The sequence below is a fragment of the Desmodus rotundus genome, chromosome 4 (assembly GCF_022682495.2).
Source record: "Desmodus rotundus isolate HL8 chromosome 4, HLdesRot8A.1, whole genome shotgun sequence".
NCBI lineage: Eukaryota > Metazoa > Chordata > Mammalia > Chiroptera > Phyllostomidae > Desmodus > Desmodus rotundus.
The window spans coordinates 10,088,676-10,109,247 of NC_071390.1; the positions used below are offsets into that span (position 1 = coordinate 10,088,676).

General features: G+C 41.6%; 1 protein-coding gene across 2 annotated transcripts in view; it reads left to right on the forward strand.

Moving 5' to 3' along the window:
• SHTN1 (shootin 1) overlaps window positions 1–20,572 on the forward strand; it is a 95,977-nt gene that overhangs the window by 64,679 nt on the left and 10,726 nt on the right. For both annotated transcript variants that reach the window (XM_071221143.1, XM_024555566.4), the window contains 4 exons: window positions 2,078–2,187; window positions 5,382–5,435; window positions 10,739–10,862; window positions 14,886–15,078. In XM_071221143.1, the coding sequence (XP_071077244.1) occupies window positions 2,078–2,187; window positions 5,382–5,435; window positions 10,739–10,862; window positions 14,886–15,078 (481 nt within the window). The remainder of the gene's footprint in view (window positions 1–2,077; window positions 2,188–5,381; window positions 5,436–10,738; window positions 10,863–14,885; window positions 15,079–20,572) is intronic.

Below are 20,572 nucleotides of genomic sequence, written 5' to 3' on the forward strand. Positions count from 1 at the left end.
TGCTGTGTTAGATGCTGCAGCAGATTTGAAGGGAGCTGACCATAATTCTCCATCTGTCCGCCTTAAGTAGTTTTGTGCGGTGCATTTAATTGGGTTTCGGTCGTTCCTTGGAGCGCTGCTCTGTCTGTAGGCTCTGTTCCTGTTGCTATGCAGCTCTTCCCAAGTCTCCCTCAAAACGGCAGCCTTTTGGAACATCAGATGGGGGGTTTTTTGGAAGATTTTAAATTCCCAGGAAGAAATTCCACACCCAGACCAGGTGCTTGAATGACAGGTCTGGATTTTATCTCCTTTGGCTTGGAGTAGGGTGGCAAAAGCATTGTGTGGTGCATTATTTAGGTATTCAGGTATTTAGTGAGGGAGGGAGGGAGTAAGTGAATGAATGAATGAATTTCTGTCTGTAGTAATTTTCTCGTCTGTTCCCGTGTTGATGTTTGTGGGCTGTCAACAGAAGCTGCCCAGGAAAATGCTACTTAAGGGCACGTAGTGGATCAACCCCACAGTTTTGTTCGTTTTCTGACTTTGCTGCCATTTTTCCCATGTTGCCTGGCAAAGAGTACTTTTTTTTTTTTTGACTTCTGGGCATGAAAAGTGCTGTCTGGATATTTTAACTCCCAGCTTTTCAGTGGCTTGTGAGGACGACAGGATACATTTGAAGTTGGGACTGTATGAGAAAGCCTAGGTTGTGCAGTAAATGTAGCAGGGGTCCCATCGCGGCGATGCTTGCAGAGGTGAGGTGATGGCACCATCTGGGCTCTCTGAGTGGCTCCCCTGGGCATGGATATTAGCGGAATGACTACCCAGGGTCAGTGGGTGCCAGCCAGGCAGCAGAAAAGGAAGCCATGTTGTAGGCCTTCTTAGGGCAAAGCCTGCTGCTACAAGAATTAGCTTGGGGATGTAGTTGTGATTCCTCCATTTAGAAGTTATCCTTTTGGGGCTTAGTTATTTCTGCTCAAATAATAAACATATTCATAGCCATTTAAAGCCAGAACTTTACAAGCCTGTCAGTAGGTAGCTACTTGTTGAGTGGCCTCAATGTGCCCCATTGTGTGGAGTCTTATTAAAGATGCTAATGGGAAGGTCTTTATGAGATATTTGAACTGAATTATATTGGCTGCAGTGAGTTACATGGACGTAAACACAGGATCTAGAACTGCATTAATAGTGATACATCCTCCAAAAATGATTCACTGCTTTTGGTCAAGCTGTTCTGCAAAAGAGACGAATCTCCATATTCCGAACAACAGGTTGACCTCAGCACAGTTGCATTCATCTGACTGATACATATTTCAACAGCTTTATTGTTTTTGCAGCAAAATAGCGCAAAGGTTACACAATAGACAGTCGAAATTTTTATGTCAAACTTAATTACTCCATTACAGTCATTTCCAGATGTATATTTTCTTTTAACATTTACAATTTTAAAGGATTTGAAAAAGGTTCGCTTAAATGTTTCCTTCCCCTGTGCTTCCTAAACAAAGATGGAATTTAAACACGGATTTTCCCCACTTGCTGCTTGTTTTTTGACTGAATTTCTTTCGATAAGTAAAAGAATCTTTTTTGATCTTTAATTTTCAGATGGGTTTTTTGATAGTTATTCCTTCTTTGGGCTGATTTCTTTGATATACAATGTACTATAACTTATAAAATACTTTGGAGACAAACATGAATGATTATTTGGGGATAGTTATAAAGTTTCGTTTTTATTTACTTATTTTAAATTGATTTTAGAGAGAGAGAGCAATATCGACTTGTTGTTCCACCCATCCATGTATTCATTGGTTGCTCAAAGTCCACGTTGATTGTTTAACATAGATGAGCCAGTATTGATTTCCAGGCTATAAATTAGACCTTAAAATTTATAGCTCTTTATTTTCAAAGCACATCATTTATTAAAAGATGTTTATGAAAAATATGTTGCTCCCTGGTAGCTATTAACCTTAAGTTGTTGGTGTTTTGTGACTTTGTCTGAAAAATGACTATGGTTAATTACATAGTGAAATCTTTTCAAGTCACCAAAAATAGGAAGTAACTGTTTTCTTGTAGTGTAAGCTGATTTATGTGTATGTTCTTTGAATAGCTGAAGAAGTCACAGACCTGAAGAGGCAAGCAGTTGAAGAGATGATGGATAGAATTAAAAAGGGAGTTCATCTTAGACCAGTCAATCAGACAGCTAGACCCAAGGCACAGGTATGGGGTGACTAAATGTCTTTTCTCTTCCTGGATGTTTCTTTTTTCAAATGTGAAATGTTGAAGTGTGACGCAAGCCATATCAGGACTGACTGTCGAATCTTGGGATAAGGCTGATGTGTCATAAAAGCCTTTATTTCCATAAGCATGCTTCAGGAGGACTCTACTTGGCCCATCGTGGACCTAAATCACCTTGGAAACTAAGTCCTGCTGTCGCAGGCGCTGGCGTCAGCCTGACACTGATAGGAACTGGTATAGCCAACAACTCACAATTGCTACATGGTTTCTTTTCTTTAATTACTGGTTGTTTTGTATAATTTAACACATATTTATTGAGTATCTACTGTGTGCCAAGTACTGTTTTAGGGACTGAGGATAAAGCAGGAAACAGGAGAGACACAAATTCTTGCCTTCCTGAGGCTTCTATTTTTATGTGCATCTTGGGAGCAGGGGGTGGCAGGGAGATTGGGGGTCAGGAGTCACATAATAATGCCAGAATAGACCTAAGACAGCTTTTGAGAAATAATTAGATTTATATGATCATTTTCACTGATTTCACAAACCTGTTCCAGGTCACTTCAAGGAGAAAATTTGGTGAGGAAAAAAAAATTATATATATTTATAAAATCATCAACTTTAAGACCCCAGTGAGCACCGAGATGTATCGAAGGAGCTCTTAGAGTCTAGTTCAGTACTTCTGCCTTCCCTTCGTATGCCTGTCCCATTTCAGGAGACCCAGTAATGGAGGTTTTGACATTTTTCTTGGAAAATATTTTTCTTTTTTCACCTTAGTAAGGGATCAACAGATTGGTTCTCTTTCTTTTACTTTTAAAACAAACTTTGTTTTTTACTCTCAAAGATGCCCCTCTTTAGCTGCCCCATGTCCCCAAGTATCTAAACTGTTCAGTACAAATTCTGCTGGGCTTTGAAAGTTGCCACTTTGTCGCAGGCAGGCAAGAGAGCGGGGCCAGGCAGCAGTGGGCACAGTGTGGGCTGTCCGTGGTGCAGGAAAGGGGGTGGGAAGGGCGGAAGGAATACTCATCTGCAGGTAGATTGACATCTAGTGAACCGAAGCTTTGGCCAACTGTGAAGAGTAATTCAGGCTTGTGCCAGTGCTGTGAAAGCAGTTTTCTAAGTCAGGCAGAACATAGAGCAGGAAGAGAAGCTGAGGGTGGAGACATTGTGGCACAGCCGTCTCAGGGCTGGTGTCTGGGGACTGAGTGCTGGGCACTGTCGCTGGAGTTGGGGCCTCACAGTCTCCCCGCTGCCCAGGGCTGGGTTCTCCCCCAGTGGGAACAGCACCTACCCTGCCTGACTCACAGGGTCGTTGTGGCCATCTAACGGAATCCAGTGTGAAAACGCTTTAAGATGCAGAGTCCAAGTGGAGCCTTGGAAAAAAATACATTCTTAGGACTTTCCTGTCACAACTCTATTGGAAAGAAGAAGCAAAACCGTGCCATTACTAAAGAAAAAAAGCAGTGTAATTAGGAAGCAAAATTAGTTTAGAAAGAAAAAAATGTTGAGAACTTCTTAAATCCTAAGTAATCAATGTTCCGTATGTACTCTTCCAACAGTTACACATTATTTAATGTCAGTTCAAAATCTGGAAGACACCTGCACAAGGATGAGTGGACGAGTGGGTTTTTCGCTGGTAATCATTAATCCGTGTAGAGGTAGTGCCGAATGACCCGGTCAGTCACCTTTAAAACAAGTGGCCACTGTGTGCCCGAGTACAGACTTGTCCCCGCAATGACATCGGGGCTTTCCTGGAATGTCCCAAGTATGAGAGCATGTGGCCCGTGCTGCAGAGCCTTCTGCAGCCAGAGGTGGCAGCTTGCGTGGCATGGTGGCACTTTGGAATACGCCTTTAGCCACATCATTCATTCAAAAGTCACAGCTTGTCCCCTGCAGAAGTCAAGCCTGCCTTGGGAATACTAATTTCACTGCGAATTTTCAAGATTCCTCTACGTTGTTGGCAGAGCTGGTGTGGTTCAGATCAGCACGTGAGAGCTTTAGACGGGCACAGATGGCATGCATATTTCCCAGAAAACCTAGGCCGAGAAAATTGAATGCCTTAGTCTAATTTGTCCTCGAGCAGCAAACCTCTCTCTCCTTCCTCCTCCTTCTGTCTCTTTCTCACTTTCCTCTTTTTGTCCATTTTTTTTAAAAATTGGAAGGGGATCTTATTCTTTATTATCTTCTGAGAGGAAAAAATTATAGGTTGCTATGAATCACCCTCCCCCCCCCCCAATTCTTGATAAGAGATAAATTAGCCTGAGCTCTTTTCCCAGAATGCAAGAGCCTTGGGGGTCCTTTTTCTGCCTTGCAGGCTTCCCTTCATGTCTGTCCTTTGTAAAGGGAAGAAGTACAAGGGAGATCAGAGGTCTTTTTTTGATCTTTTCCATGAGGTCCTCATGCTAAATTTTCCATCCATTAAATTACCCGAGGGATCCAGAGACAGTGAGGTGTTACGGGGCCGGTAAACATCACCCAGGACTTCATTGCAGATTGTTTTGTTCATGGTGTAGCCGGAAGAGAACCTGGCTTGTAATCAAGACCCTGACTCAAGAATGCCCTTCCTCAGGTGTAATTTTCCTCATGGACCGCACACCCTCTGAGGCCTTTTACTGTTTGTTAGCCAGGGATGCTAACGTTCTCCTGTGAGCCCATTCTTCTTCGCTGGTCCCTGCTCCCAACTCAGTCCTGTTGTGAAATTCCTGCAACAGGTCGTGCCTGTCCTCCTTGTCGGGCGTTCGCCTGGAGCTCACGGAGCTGAGAGAGGTTCTCTGCCCTGTCGCTTGCCTTCTGCTCGGCAGCCTTCCTCGTCCTCACTTGCTGGCAGGAGGCCCGCAATGTGAGTGGAGAAGCTTAGTGTAAAAATCTTGAGATAATTTGAAATTAAGCCTTTGAAATCTGGTGCTTACCAGTGTTTTTTTCTATAGATGATGACAAATAAGAGACACGATGATCTTTAGAATATGGCGGCTTGAGTCCTTTTGCTTGGAATATTACTTCTAATTTTCTACTTAACTGCCAGTTGGGAGCACTAACCTGTCTAATATTGTTTTCCTAACAGTAAGACATAGACCTCATTAAAAAATAGTGAATATAAGCTTACAAGCACTTTGTCATGTGAGATGTTTGTTTAGTATATCAAAAATGAATTACTCAGTAAATTGTTTTTTTAATTGTAGCCAGAATCTTCCAAAGGCCCTGAAAGTGCAGTGAATGAATTAAAAGGAATACTGGTAAGAATAGAACCCGGTTTATTATTCACTTAATGGGAAAATGAAAGGAGAATGTTTTTGAAATCGATTGTTATGAATAATTCTTTTGATATGTTTTATTTCCATGTCCAGTAGCCTCCTTTCTTTCGATAGTTTGCTTAATTGTGTTACGGCCTCCCCCATCAGGCGCGTTATTAAGGTATCAGTACTCTGCTATCTCTGTTCTAAAAGAATGGTTACACTTTCACCAAAATCATGGTTTCTTGTTCTTGCCCTCCAATCCTTGCATTACAGCTCGAAGGTAAAATGTATGGCCAGATGCGAGGGTTGGCACATGCTTATTAACACCAGAAACAGAGTAGAGTTCCTTACATGAATAGTGCTTACCTTTGGGGCCTGAAAGTGGAATTCTTGGCACCTGAATGTAAATCTGAGCCCCTGCCCAAATATGTTCACATCAGCATGGGTCTGCGTTTTCTCACAGTTTAAAAGATTATCTGATGATAAATTGCAGAATACAATAACAGCCCCCTTCTTTGTGTTACTAGTTTTGTTGTCTAGAAGTTATTCCTGCCCATTGGAGAACACATTTAATGCCCACCTCTAGCTGTATTTGTCCTTTCCAAAGTAGTGAGCTTTTGCCAACCGAGTAAATGAGTACTGCCCTGTCCAACAGTGGCTCTCAGAGACAAATGCCTCGCTTAGGAAAGGTTTCAGATACCTAGCAGCTCTGTTCTCTGATCCTGTTAGAGCCTCAACACCAGTCATTACGCACAGTAAGTCAGCAAACACAGGGGCGGAGGTGCGGGACTAGTATTCCCGTGTTTGTTGTTACTTTGCTAATTATGCGTTGCGCGTAGACATCCCCATAATTGTGGTAAACAGAATTATTTTCATCAAGCATGAAACAGTACACTTAACTCAGAATGGCTTAATTAGTTAGCTTTAGTTTTTGGTGAGTGAAATTAGTACGAGAGAGGCGTAGCGGTGGCTGACAGTACTGGGCTGCCTACAGACTAAAGTAAAGCCCCTGAAAAACTATGTGGCTATTATCTAAGGGAATCTTTGAGGAGCAAATTTTGTCACCCAGTGTTCTGTTAAGGAGAACTCTCTATGACAGTCCCCCCCCTTTTTTTTTTGGTCTGTACATTACTATGCTAATTCCTGTTCAAGAAAATGTCCCCCGGGGCATCATGAGATTCTAGAGTATAGTTCTGATCGACAGTGAAAGAGTCAACTATATACAGAGTGTGACTCTTAAAAAATCAGGTCGATTTGAAAAATCAGACATCTACACAAGGTGCGTGTGAAATGTGACTGGCCGGGATGTGCCCTGGAACGCTGGTGGCAGTGACCGTCCTGAGGTGGCATTGCTCTGAAAGATCATAGTCACTCCCATTCACTAGCATTTGGTGCCACTTCAGGGAGAGACATTTTTTTTTTAATTAAACATTTTTTTTTATTGTTGTTCAATTACAGTTGCCTGCATTTTCTCCCCACCCCACTACCCCACCTCAGCCAAACCCACCTCCCTCCCCCGCCTCCACCCTCTCCCTTGGTTTTGTCCATGTGTCCTTTCTTTTTTAAAAAATTTATTTATTTATTTATTTTTAAATTTTTAAAAATTTTTATTCAGTTACAATTGTCTGCATTTTCTCCCCATCCCTCCACCCCACCCCAGCCAATCTCACCTCCCTCCCCCACCTCTTCCCTCCCCCTTGATTTTGTCTTGTGTCCTTCGTAGTAGCTCCTGTAGACCCCTCTCCCCACTAAGGGGACCCTAGTAAATGTGGAGAACAGGGAGAGGCATTTTCGAAAAAGATTTTTGTGCAATGATTTATAAATTATAAAAATTATCAAAACATCTTTTTCCCCCTGCAGATTGCCCCTGCCCTCCTTGTCCTGGGGTTATCACTAGATTTCCCTACCTTCTCTAGCATTGAACTGTCACTGTTATTCCGATGACATTTCTTTGCATTAAGTGTTGTTGTTTTTTTTTTTTTGAAGAGGAACTCACAGTGTCCTCCCCTACTCTTCTTTGCCAAAGGGCAACTCTCCGCCACCCCCATAGAAGTCCCTTTGTGGGGATGTATCACTTGTCACCTGGTGCCAAGAAGCCATACCACTTCTTGTAAGAGAGAAAAAGGAGGCCCCTATCAAATGGGCTATATTAGTGCCTTTTGCTGGGTTCTCAAATTCAGTACCCAGTGAAGCACATGACACCAACCTCACAGTTGTGACATGTGAGAAACAAACATGAAAAGCCCACAGATTATACCCTGAGATGGGGAGTGAGCATGTGTACCCAGAGATGCCAAGAAACCAAGAAACAGCCTGGTCAGCACCAGTGTGGAGCAGAAACCAGGAATCAACTCAGTGGGGAGCATGCTTGCTGAGTGAACCGGGTGGGCTGGGACCTGAGCTGTAGAGGACATCCAGGACTTAGGGGTTTGGCCTATTGCTGGAAGTTAGCACCCGATTAAAAAACAAAGCCCCGGCTGGGAAAACTTCACTATGTTTTGAGTTGTAAAGCTCTCAAGCCAGTTTTTTCCCAGCCTATTTTTATTTAATTAAAAAAAACAGTGCATTGTAAATTTAAAAATATATAGTTCATTTCTTGTAGTCACACAAGGATTTTGAGGTATTAGAAACCTCTCGAGTCTTCCCAGTCATTTAGAAATCACTCGAAGTGGAAATGGCAATTTCTGAACAATAAATCAATACAGCTTAATCTAAAAGTCTCTTTTCAAATTCAGTTGCCTCTAAATCAAAGAAATGAAAATAGCTTTTGAAAAATTCTCTTACAGGCCTTTCTCAAACATCTTCAGTTTTTCAAAGTACCCCCAAATTGTCGAAGAGTTAATGTTGCCACTGACAATTACATTACCCATTATTATGAACATTTAACTAACACGGAGACTAATACTGTTAAATGATCAAAGTGGTTTGAAATAGGAATAGAGTATTGGTTTGGGAATTAAAAGCGCCAAGTTCAAGGTCAAGCCCTGAGGCTCTTTTCTCTGTAAGGTGAAGGAATGGTATATACCACATGGTCCCTAAGTTAATTTCTGGTTCTCAAAATCTACGGTTATAATATAAATAGGTAATTAAGATAATCTTGGTACTTTATTAGCTGAGCTCCTTTATTATTTTGGTTGAGAGTCATGCAGAAACCTTTCCTTCATGATTGCCTCCATATTTAAAGTTTACTTATAAATTAGCTGAATCAACTATCAGTCAGCGAGTGGAGAAAAATGATGGGATTCAAGGATTCAAACCCGGTGTGAAGAGAGGGTCATTCACCAGAGTCAGGAATTTAGGAAAATAATGCTGTTGTCTAATGAAAAATAGAGAATATTGTGAAAGGTAAATTCTTCAATAAAAGATATTCATTGACTCCAGCCATTGGGAGAATCACACAGAATGTCCTTGATGTTTAAACAATGTAGTACTAGTTTTATGAGTTGTTTGAATAAAAATGGCCATACTGTTTAAAAAATCTGTTTACATATGATACAACTGGTAAGTTTTTAAAAATTTTAAATGATTTGAAAATGGTTTTTCTAATACATTTAAAAAAATTAATCAACTGTCTTTAGTTCTGCTTTATCTCACCAGTGTTTATCCTATCTTATCCTGTAACTCTTAGATGAATAGATACAGATCTGCTTGTTAACTGTTAAATAAACCAAACAATTTCTAAATGATAAAATGAGCTGTTATAGTGTTACATATAATGTAGTTTTCCTCTGAGCATATTTTATGAATACATGCAATAAATGAAAAGCAGAAAGATGTATTTGGGGGTGGGGACAAGGAGCCGGTGTGTGCTTGGTTACATCAGGAGCCCTGTGTAAGCACTTTGCACCCCGGTTGGGCACCTGGCAGTGCACCTGGCAGCGAAAGGATGTGTTCTCCTAATCTTGTTAGGCAAGTTCCTCCTGGACGACAGGCTGCTGGTCGGTAACTATGCTGGTAGGGGAAATCACCTTTCTGGATAAAACAGCACAATAGGCTGTCACAGGAGATTTGTAATTACCTGATTTTACAAGCCTTTTTGTTTTATAGGCTAAAGAAGAAACATGAGTTACCACATTTAGCCCGTTAGAATGCTCAGAACCCTCAGGAAGTTAGCAGAGAACAAAGCACAGGAGTAAGGCAGGCTGTGCTAAGCTCAGAAATGACGCAGGCAGGCCTGGCCCTTAGCCTCGGGGCACGACAGCTGCCTTCTTACTCTGATACGAAGTCGGGCAGGTTGTACCAGACGTGCGGTTCTGGTTTGCTCTGATCAAAATATTGTGGTGCTCCTGACTTTGTTTCTCCCCAAGTCTGTGGCACAGGCGAGGGGGACTATTTCAAAGAAATGGTGTACATTTCTTGTGAAAGAAAATGGACCACTCGTAGTGGTGGAGTGCCAAACCCTTACACATAAGCAGCACCGCAGCTAGTGTTCTGCCCAGACACGTGGTATTGGAGGTAGAAAGCCATACCTCTCCCTCCACGGCACACTTCCTAGAGCAGCCAGGGCAGGGAACCACTGCCTGGCCTTTCCCTGTCATCTTGAAGGTCAGTACCAGTTTCAGCAGGAGCACAGCTTTATGGCATCTCTTGTCTCCTTCCGTATCTTCGGGGCCCTGAAGAACACGTTCACTGCCTCCACTGTGAGGGTTCTGGAGTTCCCATGCCGGGCCCTTCCTGGCCTCCCTGCCAGAGTCCAGCCTTTCCTCTTTCGCGATGAAGCCACACTGGGCTGAGTGCAGCAGGTCTTTGGGTGGCCCGTGGAGAGCACTGTGTGCCTCCTTTGGCAGCCGTGACACCATTGTCACCCGTTGTGCAGGCAAGGTCCTTCTCTCTGAAGAGTCAGCCACACATTTTTCCGTGCCCCAGGGGTTTCGGTTCTGTAGCTCGTGGCTGCCACATCAAGATAACCTTCTAAGGTGAGTTCAATATGTCAGTTCTCTTCCCCACATGGCAGAACAGCACACATCAGAATCTTAATCATCGACGAGCAGGAGGTGCGGGTACCTCCCCGCCCCTGAACTTCGTACAGTTAGCTCATCAAGGGTGTTCCTGCACTGTTCTTTTGTTACGAGAGCTAACATCTTTCATCATCGGTAGCATCTTCTTCAGTGATCCACTATGTGTTGAAGTACGCACATTAAAAAAAAAATATATATATATATATATATATACACACATAAAGTTCATTTTATTTTCTAATTCCATTCAAATTCTGGTAATGTTTTGGTGGTTTGATTTTTATATTCTTTTGTATATTGTATTAAGCCATTAACCTTTTTGTTTTTGTTTTGTTTTCACTTTAGGGGACACTTAACAAATCCACTAGTTCCAGAAGCTTAAAATCCCTTGACCACACTGAAAGCGGTGAAACTGAGTTAGAGAGGGTTTTGCGCCGCAGAAAGGTGACGGCAGAAGCAGACAGCAGTAGTAAGCCGGTTTGACTTCTCCACAGCTCTCCTCTTCCTCTCTGAAGCATCTTCCTTTCAGTCCCTTTTTAAACGTGAAGTTGTCTTTTTAAATGATTATTAAATTCTTTTAATGTGAATGAGAAGTATTGGATGGTCAGGGGCACTTATGGCTGTCTCATAAGAATGCTGATGTTATTTTTTATTTATTGTATTGGTTTATTTGTAGGCACTCAAGCTTTTATGGATCTGGTTTTGCTTAATGGAAGATGCCCTCGCATTAAGCAAAGACATTCAGGATGGGCTTTGGCAACAAGGTAGCATTGAGTACAGGATCTGGAACCAGACTGTATGAATTCGAATCCTGACTCTGCCATCTACTAGCTGTTTCTTCTTACACAAGTCACCCAACCTCTCTATGCCTCAATTTCTTCATCTATCAAGATAGTAAAAGCACTACCCCATAGGATTATTCTAAGGATTAAGTCTGTCACTATGTGGAAAGTGCTTAGCGCTGTGCCTGGCAGAAAGTCAGCACGTGATGATCAGTAGTAATAGTAGAAATTACACGTCAGTTGCAAATGCAGAGAAATCGTCTCAGTTCTTCATACCCAGCTGGTTTAGTGTCTCTGCCTGTGAACGAGAAATTCCAGCTCTGTCACCAAGTGTGACCGTCTGAGCAAGCCTTGCACTCACAATCGGAATTTGTGCCACGACACGCATATATTGGACATCAAAATCTGTTCCCCAACTAACCTCGTGTGCCCATTTTTTCCCATCCACTTAATCATGGGAATTAGCAGAAACCTTTCTGAGGTTTTCTTCTTGTGGCCAGGAGGCGGGCTTTGAAAAACTAAAGTAAACTTCATTAGCAACTATAGCTAGTAGGCTGCATCATTTAAACTCGGTTCAGTCAAGTGCAGTTAGGTTAGCCCATTGTAACAGTTTCGTTTGCATTGCCGCCATGTTTATGTCAAGTTTAAGTTGCTAGAATATTAAGGATTTGGGTGTTTGGTAATCACGCTCTAGTTTTCACATAGGGACTCAAGCAATTGAGTTAAACTAGAAGCATCATCGTACCGGCCAAACCTTTATTATAAAAAGATGATGCTTTTGTTGTGTTCTTTAAAAAAAATAGTCAGCTTTTAGTTGGGTCTGGAAATTTTGCTGTCACTATCCTGTCAGAACCCCCCTTCCCCAACAGCCACCCCTCAGGAAAATTAAGGGGTGCCATCAAAGTGTTCTCTTCCTTAGGATTGGTTTACCAGCATTCAGCAGCCTCCGTAATGAGTATTATTCATTTTGTGACTTAATTAGTGCTGCGGCTTTTCCAGCATTTCATCCTTAATGTGCTCACGTAGCTGCCGTTGATTGCGAGGACTTTGTGGATGCCATTGTAGTGCTCGGCCACTTACATGTTTTATTTTGCCACTGACCTTTCTGTTCCTCCAAAAACATTCTTACCTCTTACATGAACTTGGTCAAACATGAAGCACTCACTATTTCCGAGTTAGTTTTCTCTGGGAGAAACCAGGAAACATTTTCATTTTAGTCAATATGGGACTTTGAATATTGCAAAGTATGAAAGAAGGTAGGGACATGTTTTATAGGCATGGTGAGACTCCTTTTTTATTGGTTATATTTCACCAGTATACCGACATTTAATAAATCATTTGAGGGAAGTTAGAATAAGATATCTATTCAATAGAATCACTCTTTAAATAGAGAGATGATAACTGTGCAATTGGCAGGATAGAGAGGATACACATACTGAGGGGGGTAACTTGTAATTGAGCAGAAATTTTATTTTGTGCTCCCTAGCACCCAAAGGAAAAAAAAAAAAAAAAAAGGCAGGGGACAAACCTACAAACTCTATAATCTAGTAAAAGAACTGCCTTTATAAAAAGATGGTACAGATGTTCCTAGCATCAAACTGGAAGTGGTGTTTACCATGTAAGTCTTGTAAAGGCCATGGAATGACAGAGTGAAAATGCTAGGACAGAGTGGGTGGGTTAGGAAGCTGAAGCAGCCAGCTGCGTGGTGGGAACAGAGGACAGAGCTGAGTTTGATACGTTTGTGCCTCAGGTACACTTGGATCTCTGGGATGTTTTTTCTACCACACACAAAGGCTTATGGGAAAGCTAAATGTGAGGTCACAAAGCGGAGAAAGGAGGCATCTAAGGGAAGCAGAGGCAGCCTGAGGTTTGCAGAACTCAGGTCCCAGGTTAGTTGGTATCTGCCCCAGGGGCCAGTGAAGCCCCTTTTTCTTTAGAATTTTTCTTATGGACACAACTGATATTCCCTTTTTTTTTTTTTACCTAGACTTGTGGCCAACCAAACTGACATTTCAAAGAGCAGCAAGGGCCTCTTGGAAAACACTGGGCAGCTTAAACAGGATGCAATGATAATAATAGTCTTACACATTATGCATTTTGCTTTATTTCTTTTTGTTTGTAGGAAACATAAGAGCTCTAGCCGAGCTCACCCACTCTCCCTCCTCTTTGACTGGCTTCCCTTGCAGAACAAGCAGTGGGCGTTGGTGCATTCAGAAACAGATCTTGGTTTCCTGCAAGGACATTGTTTAAAGCTGTCCAGTATTGTAGTCAACAGTTATCCAAGGGCAGAACAGAGCTGCTCTAAAGCTATTCTTGAAGTCAACTTCATATTTATATTTTCAGAATCTTTCTTTCTTGATCTTTATGCCCTTCTCTCTCTACTCCCACATCTCCGTGCGGCATGAGGCATCTCCATGTAACATGGGCGGGCGGGAAAGGCCTTTTCAACCAGAGTGACCAGTGTCCCTAGGTTGCCTGCCCAGATGCTGTGCATGAAATGAATGAGGAAGAACAGACACTGGTGCTCTGTGGGCTGAGGCTTTCAACTAGACCAGAGTAGATCTCTGTCTCCCACATGGAGTAAGTGAAGGAGGTGCCTCAGCAGAGTGGCTGAACAATTGAAATTAGAACTTCATTTTTCAGTTGATGGGTTATATACACTGTTGTAGTAATCAGCCACACTCATGTACAAATGAAAACATAGAATCCCAGAGCTTTATATCAACGAGGGATTAGCCAGCATTTTAGATTGTTTCCACTTTGTACCACTTTCTTCTTTAGGAGATGATCTAGCATTTCTTAAGGTTTATCCCAAATTTTGTCCTCTTTTCTGGGGCATTTTTCCAAGTTGTCCTCGGGTTTCATTTTTAGAAATTCTAATTTTATTTGTACATTTGTGACTTATTTTATAAATCCATTTGTTTTAAAAGGATTCCTTTTGACGTGTCAAGAAAGATATACTAGAATCTTGTTTTGGAAAAAAAAAAGTCTAGGATAGTACTTTTCTAACGATAGACAATGCGTCACGATGGAGCGTAGCTTCAACACCAGAATTTCTAGGTTGACATGCCAATAATTTCGGTAATCAGCCCTGTTAGTAGTTGTTTAAAACCTGTCCCAAAGAGCAGAAAAGTCTAAAAGGTAAACAGCCAAACTCTTTGCCACTTAGTTTTTGTAATCCTGTGTCTGTATATTAACAGAAAATAAATCCACTTACTTCTCAATCACATTAAAATGAAAATGTTCATAAAAGCTGTTTAATGCTCAAGAAGCCTTCCTGAGCCTTTTAAAAAGAGCCTTTTGACATTGTTCCATTTTGTGTTTAAAATGCAGAGCGGAGTTTGGGGAGGAATTAACTCTTAAGAGTCCGCGTGTTTCCAGTAGGGCCGTCAGAAAGCCATACGTAGGAGAAGAAAAGAGTTTTCAGAATTGCAGTATTTTTGAGGACTCTGGTCAGGGAGGGAACCATGGCCTGGGGGGTTGTGGTTTCATAAAAGTCTGTACACAACTTCTCCGCATGGTCCCAGGGCGCTGAGTAGCGCCCCAAAGCAGAGCAAATTTCTACTCGGAACATTTTCCAGCACGCTCTTGAAATTGTAGCAAAACTTGGCCTTTTCACTTTCTGAGGGATTTTCAGCTCATCTGTTTCTCAGGACCATAATCGGCATCACGCAGAATTATTAAACTCGAGGTCTGTGTTTGGTTTTAAGGTGCAAGCGGGATATTAGCCACCTCAGAGTCCAAATCCATGCCAGTGTTGGGTTCTGTACCCAGTGTAGCAAAAACAGCCTTGAACAAGAAAACTCTGGAGGCAGAATTCAACAGCCCGTCCTGCCCAGCACCTGAGCCGGGTGACGGGCCGTGTAAATGGGAAGGAGGCACACGTTCCAAGGTTACATTTCAGTAAGTAATGATGCTCTTTACTAAATAGTGTGTAGAAGATTCTGTGATAACTAACTCGTGTGTTACTCTGCTTTATTTCTCTAAAGAGAGGTTTTCATTTGGCTGGCCGATACATATTCTTCTTCCTTCATTTGGTGAGCCAACTTTTGATCCCAGGCTCTTAGCTTTGAGGTCTTCTTCCCATCCAAAGCAGATATGTGTGAAGAGAATTTCTGCCCCTCGACTGGTTTGGTAATCAGGTTCTTCTTCACGAAGGTTGACTTGGGTAATATTTATTCAACGTCAGAAGACAATCATTCTTCCAAGATTAAATGCTTACATCTTCCCTCTTAATGGTTCATGAAGAGCTGAAGAAGATACTAGAGCTTTCAGAAGAACTAGATCTTCAAACATACTTTGAAGGGTACCTTTTACAACCTTATTTCCTGGTCCTCACTTAAAAGTGAGCCTTAATGTTTCTCGGTCCCGAGAATGATAACATTACCATATGAAGATTTATCTCCATAGACTTGCTTGAAAGTGACACTTTGTCACAGAGTTAATCCAGCTATTGAATGTGTTTCCGACAGATCTGGTGGAGGATCAGTTTGTTTTATAACAATGGCAGGCTCTTTTTCGAAATTAGTCTAGTTTTGCTTTAGTTCTCTTGCCAGAATGTCAGGGGGCTTGTCACCCAAAGAAAAGGAAGAGGTGAGACAGATCAGATCAGCCGATGGTAATTGTAATCACGGTTAATTAAACCGCTGATTTCCTGTTCTATCGGGAGAGAAAGAACCCTTCTTTGTACCTCTACCTGTCTTAGTTTAAAAGGTGAAGCCTGGACAAATGAAGTTCAAATTCAATTTAGATCTATTTTTGCCAACTGGTATTTTCTTCCATTCTTGCATTTCTCATCAGTACTATTAACTTTTTTTTTTTTTTTCCTCTTTTGGAATGAATGGCCTTCTTTGCTGATTTACAGTTTTATCTAATTCCATTGTGTCTAAAAGCACATTTCCTCCTGCAGTCATGTGTTTCTTTTGACTACAGCTACTCGAACGATTCTGACAGAAAGATGATCTATATTCATTCTTCATCTTTCCTGTTAGATTTGTTTAACGTCTAATTGGACGTCAGCAATCGGGCTGCATTGGAACCAATATCCAGACACAAAAGCAATTTGGCTGAGACAAGTTAGTTTCTGAGAAATGCTTCACTGTGTGTGTATAGATTTTTTTTTTCCCTTTACCATTTTCCACAGATAATCTTAATCAGAAAATACTGCAACTCCTTCTTCCTTTTGTCTGCCTTTTATTCTCCAAAAGTAAGTGGAAATTACATTCCCAAGAAAGGAAATGAAATAATTGCAGGCCCAAGGTCTGCAGAATGTGTTGAATCGACAGTGAAAAGGATCCGTGTGTTGACAGACGCAGTTGTTAGAATCCATAAAGGCCTCTGTGAAGCTTAATTTATTTCTCATCTCGCTTGTTCAATGCCTGCTCAAGAGACACATTGCGGTTTAATTTATCTACTTACAGCGCTAATACAAATACTCTGTGCTGCTGTATTAACTTTCAAACTTTGTAACCTAATGCTTGCTTATTCCGTTCTTGACATTCTTCAGCTGAAATAGCCAATGCCGTGCATTTTCGTAGAAGAAAGCCATTTAACAAAGAAGCGTGCCTTTCTGAAAAGTCGGTTTAAGCACCATTAGACTCTCCAGGTGAATCCGAGTATTTTGTGTATGTGTACACGGTAATTATTCACTTCATTCATGGTTAAACCTGGCTTTTCAACGAGGAGAAGAAGTTTAACATAATTTAGTTATATGTAAGCTGTAAAAGTAAAGACTCATGTGATATATCGGGATTCCCTGAAACTAGCCTCACTGCCAGGATTGAAAAGGATTATTTTCAGGACTGTCTCTGACTGTTGCTAACTAGTAAGTTTACTCTGTTTTACCAACCGTAAGGTAGATGCAAATCACATTGTCTTATCTCATAGACCTGAGTTGTCCAAGCACTTGGAAGTCAGATCAGCAGTTAAAAGTGAAATGTTTCCTTTGCTTTTAGAACAGTCCTTGCGCTCTAGTAATTGCATCTTTGTATTGATCTGTAGAGACTACCGAAGTGTTTCAGGTGAGTGGCACTGTTGGCTCTTGACAGGGAATGAAGGTCAAGGAGTTAATTACAGTAGCCTCTAGTACGTACATTATTACACACACACACACACACACACACACACACACACACACACACACACACCCCAGTCCCTTCTAATCTTCTCCTCCCTTCCTCCCTCCACTCTGGCCTCTCTTTCCCTTTCCTTTTGGTGTCCCCTCTGCCCAGAATGTCTTTTCCCCAAGTTACATGACCTAGTATCTCAACCTCCATCATGTCTTTGCTCAGTGTCATCTTTTAACTGAGGCCTACCCCTACCACCCTATTTAAAATTCCTCTAAACTTTGGTTCCTCCTTAAAGTGCTCCGTTTTTCCCCACAGCGGTTATTTTCCAATATACTCTATGCTTTATTTATTATACCTAATGCTTATTCTCTCTTTGCCTGCTAGGATGCAAGTTCCATGAGGGTAGGAATTTTTTTGTTTTCTTGCCAGGTGTATCTTTAAAAAATTGCTGCCTTATGGTGGGCTCTCAGTAAATATTGGTTGAATAAATGAATAGCATGAGTATATTTTTAGTATCAACAAAACAGCAGAATATCAATTAATTAAAGTACTCAATTAACCAGCATCCCCCATGATTCAGCAGTTACACGGATTCATAAGCCGAATATTAGAGACTTTTGTCTGTTGGTTTTGGTTGGCTTGTCTGGTTGTTCACACATTTTTTTAAAATGCTCAGGAGTCATTTACATCCAGCTCAGTCTTGCGTATCTTCTGCGTCTTTGTGCCGAAACAAGAAAAAGTTATCAGAGGCAACACAACGCCCCTTCGTAGAAGAAAGGTTCAGTTTGCTCACTTGATTGGCCTCAGGTAGGCAGGAAAGTTGCTACTCTGCTAAGAAAAGTTTTGAAGTAAGAGTAGAAGCAAAGATGTTTTCTGCATAAGATCTTTGCTTAACCAGAAAATTAATTAACATCAAGTTACTCCTAGAAATTTTTATTTTAATAAATTCCTAAAATTGACATGTATATGTGTATTCCAAATAATTGAGTTAACTCCTGTCTGGTAAATCATAGAGCCAGAGATACATACAGTATGTGGATTTATTTCCTGGGGACTTGTGGGAAGGCAGGAGACACCATTAATACTTAATTACAAGGATTAATTAAAATTAACATTTTTGTCACCAGCCTAAGCAAAGGAAGGTGCCTTTTGAAGACAAAGCAGGAAAAGATACTCAGGACTTGGAAAAGCCTAATTGTTTCTGTTTTGATAATAGCGTTAGAAGTATCTGTGTGCTGTTAATTATTTCTAATATCTATATACTATCTAGTAACAATTTCTTAAATCGAGCAGTGAATCTGAATTCCATTAATTTTGGTGGGTTATGATTCAGACAGGAGTTAAGCTCACCATCTCGCTTGATGCTAAAGAGGTAAAGAGCTGGCCAAAGCAGACGAGCAGCAGAAACCTGGGTTTGCTTCCGTGCTCCCTCCTGTGGATCCAGAGTAACCCGGCAGTTACAGTATAGTGAGACTCACTGATTCAGGCTAATCTGAATAGGTGGGATGGTGAAGATAAAATAGGGAACATTCCAAATCATTGAACTTTTTAAAGGCAACCGTTTTCTTACTTTTGGACAGCTACAGTACCTGGACACTGGCTGGGTGTCGCACAGGGTCAGAAAAACCAGAATGATGTGTGTTTCCACCAGCACAAGCCTGTAGACTGGACAGGGCAGTGACAAGGAAGTGCAGTGTGACCCTTTTCTGAGGCCACGCCCGTCCATAGACACACAGGACGGCAAGCAGACCAGGGTGGGGTTCTGACCTTGGGGTTGCCGTTTAGTGTCTCTATGACCTTGAGAAAGTTATTTCATCCATGACTCTGTTTCCTGATCCGTACAATGAGGGTAGTAATGCCCACCTTGTAGGGTTGTCAGACATTAGATAACATCTGAAATATATTTCGATGAACTCCTTTTCTACCTCATGTTAAAATTACAGTACTGAGCCGTTACCAGATACTCAAGGCAAAAGTTAGAGTTGAAAGCTTAGATACTGGACCCCTGGGTTACTGACTTGGGGAAGTCACGTGACCTCTCTGTTTTGTTTTTTGTGGTGGTTTTTTTCTAACCTAAAATTGAGGCATGGAGATTAGGTACTCTCCAGAGTCCCTTTCAGCTCTAGAACCCCCATAATTCCTCACTAATGTGGTTGCTTGGTAAAAAAAGAGTTCACAGTTAAGGTAAGGAGCAAGAGTTAGGTGTGTATGTTCTACCTACAACACATCTCTCCATACATTAGAACACACACAAACCTAGAAACGTAAAATACTTCCTCTTTAAATGGCATCATCAGAACTACAAACCCAAATCAAAATGACTGTGGCCTTTCAGAGTGCTCCTCACTCATTCCACCCCTGTCGCTGTTGCCCCAAATGCCTTTAGTCCCCTTTCGATTAGAGATACCTGATCAGAGACGATACAGATGGGGTACGTGGGTGAAGCGTAGAGTGCTTGACGCCACTCCGCCGGCTGTGTAATTATGAGAGCTGGTGGCAGGGTTTATTGGGGTCGACCACGGCTCATTTTCATCCCCACTGCGTGTTCAACATGTGCATATCTTTCCAAATGACTTAGGCTTTTGAACGTGGATGCAGTTTTTGGAAATAGCCATGAGTTTTGCCACCATTGCAGATATGTGTTTTTTAAATGTGATACAGACACCTGACGTGCCTGCCAACCACAGGTGCAGAAAAGTTCCGTGTGGTACAGCCAGGTCGAAGCTTGCCGGTGCCTGGCCTTTCTCCTTTTACTCCAGTTGGGTTGGCTAGTTTCAGAGTCACACCTTCTGGGCCGTCGATGAATGGGTAACTAGGAAGTGAATGTTTCAGAAACAAACCTAAGTTGAACAGTAAGTGAGAAATGCAGTGCACCTCGATCTGAGTAAGATTGTGTTCCATTGTAATCCTTGAAACACTGGCTCTGTTAGCGACAGAATGCAGAAGTTGTGTTCCTGATGGGGTGAAGTAAATTGGGAACACATTTTGAGGGTGAAGCCGACAACGTTTTATTATATCTTTTTCCTCTTTTTTAGTTAATATTTTCTATTATTCTTCATCAGCATTTACTCATGTATATCCATAGATGATATTACCCATTCAAGAGGAAATGTGCTTGAGTTGCGGTTGGCAGGGTGTCTGTGTTGATTATAGATGGGGGCTGTGGGTAGTGGAACCGGTGTCTGGTTTGGAAGTTCAGGATTTTGGAATTTGATTCTGTGATGTTTTGTTGTAGTTATTGTAGTTCACCCACGTTTATGAAAGCCAGGTACTTTCATGGATAATTTTAATTCTTCCAAATGTACAGAATGGACATATATCTCCATTTT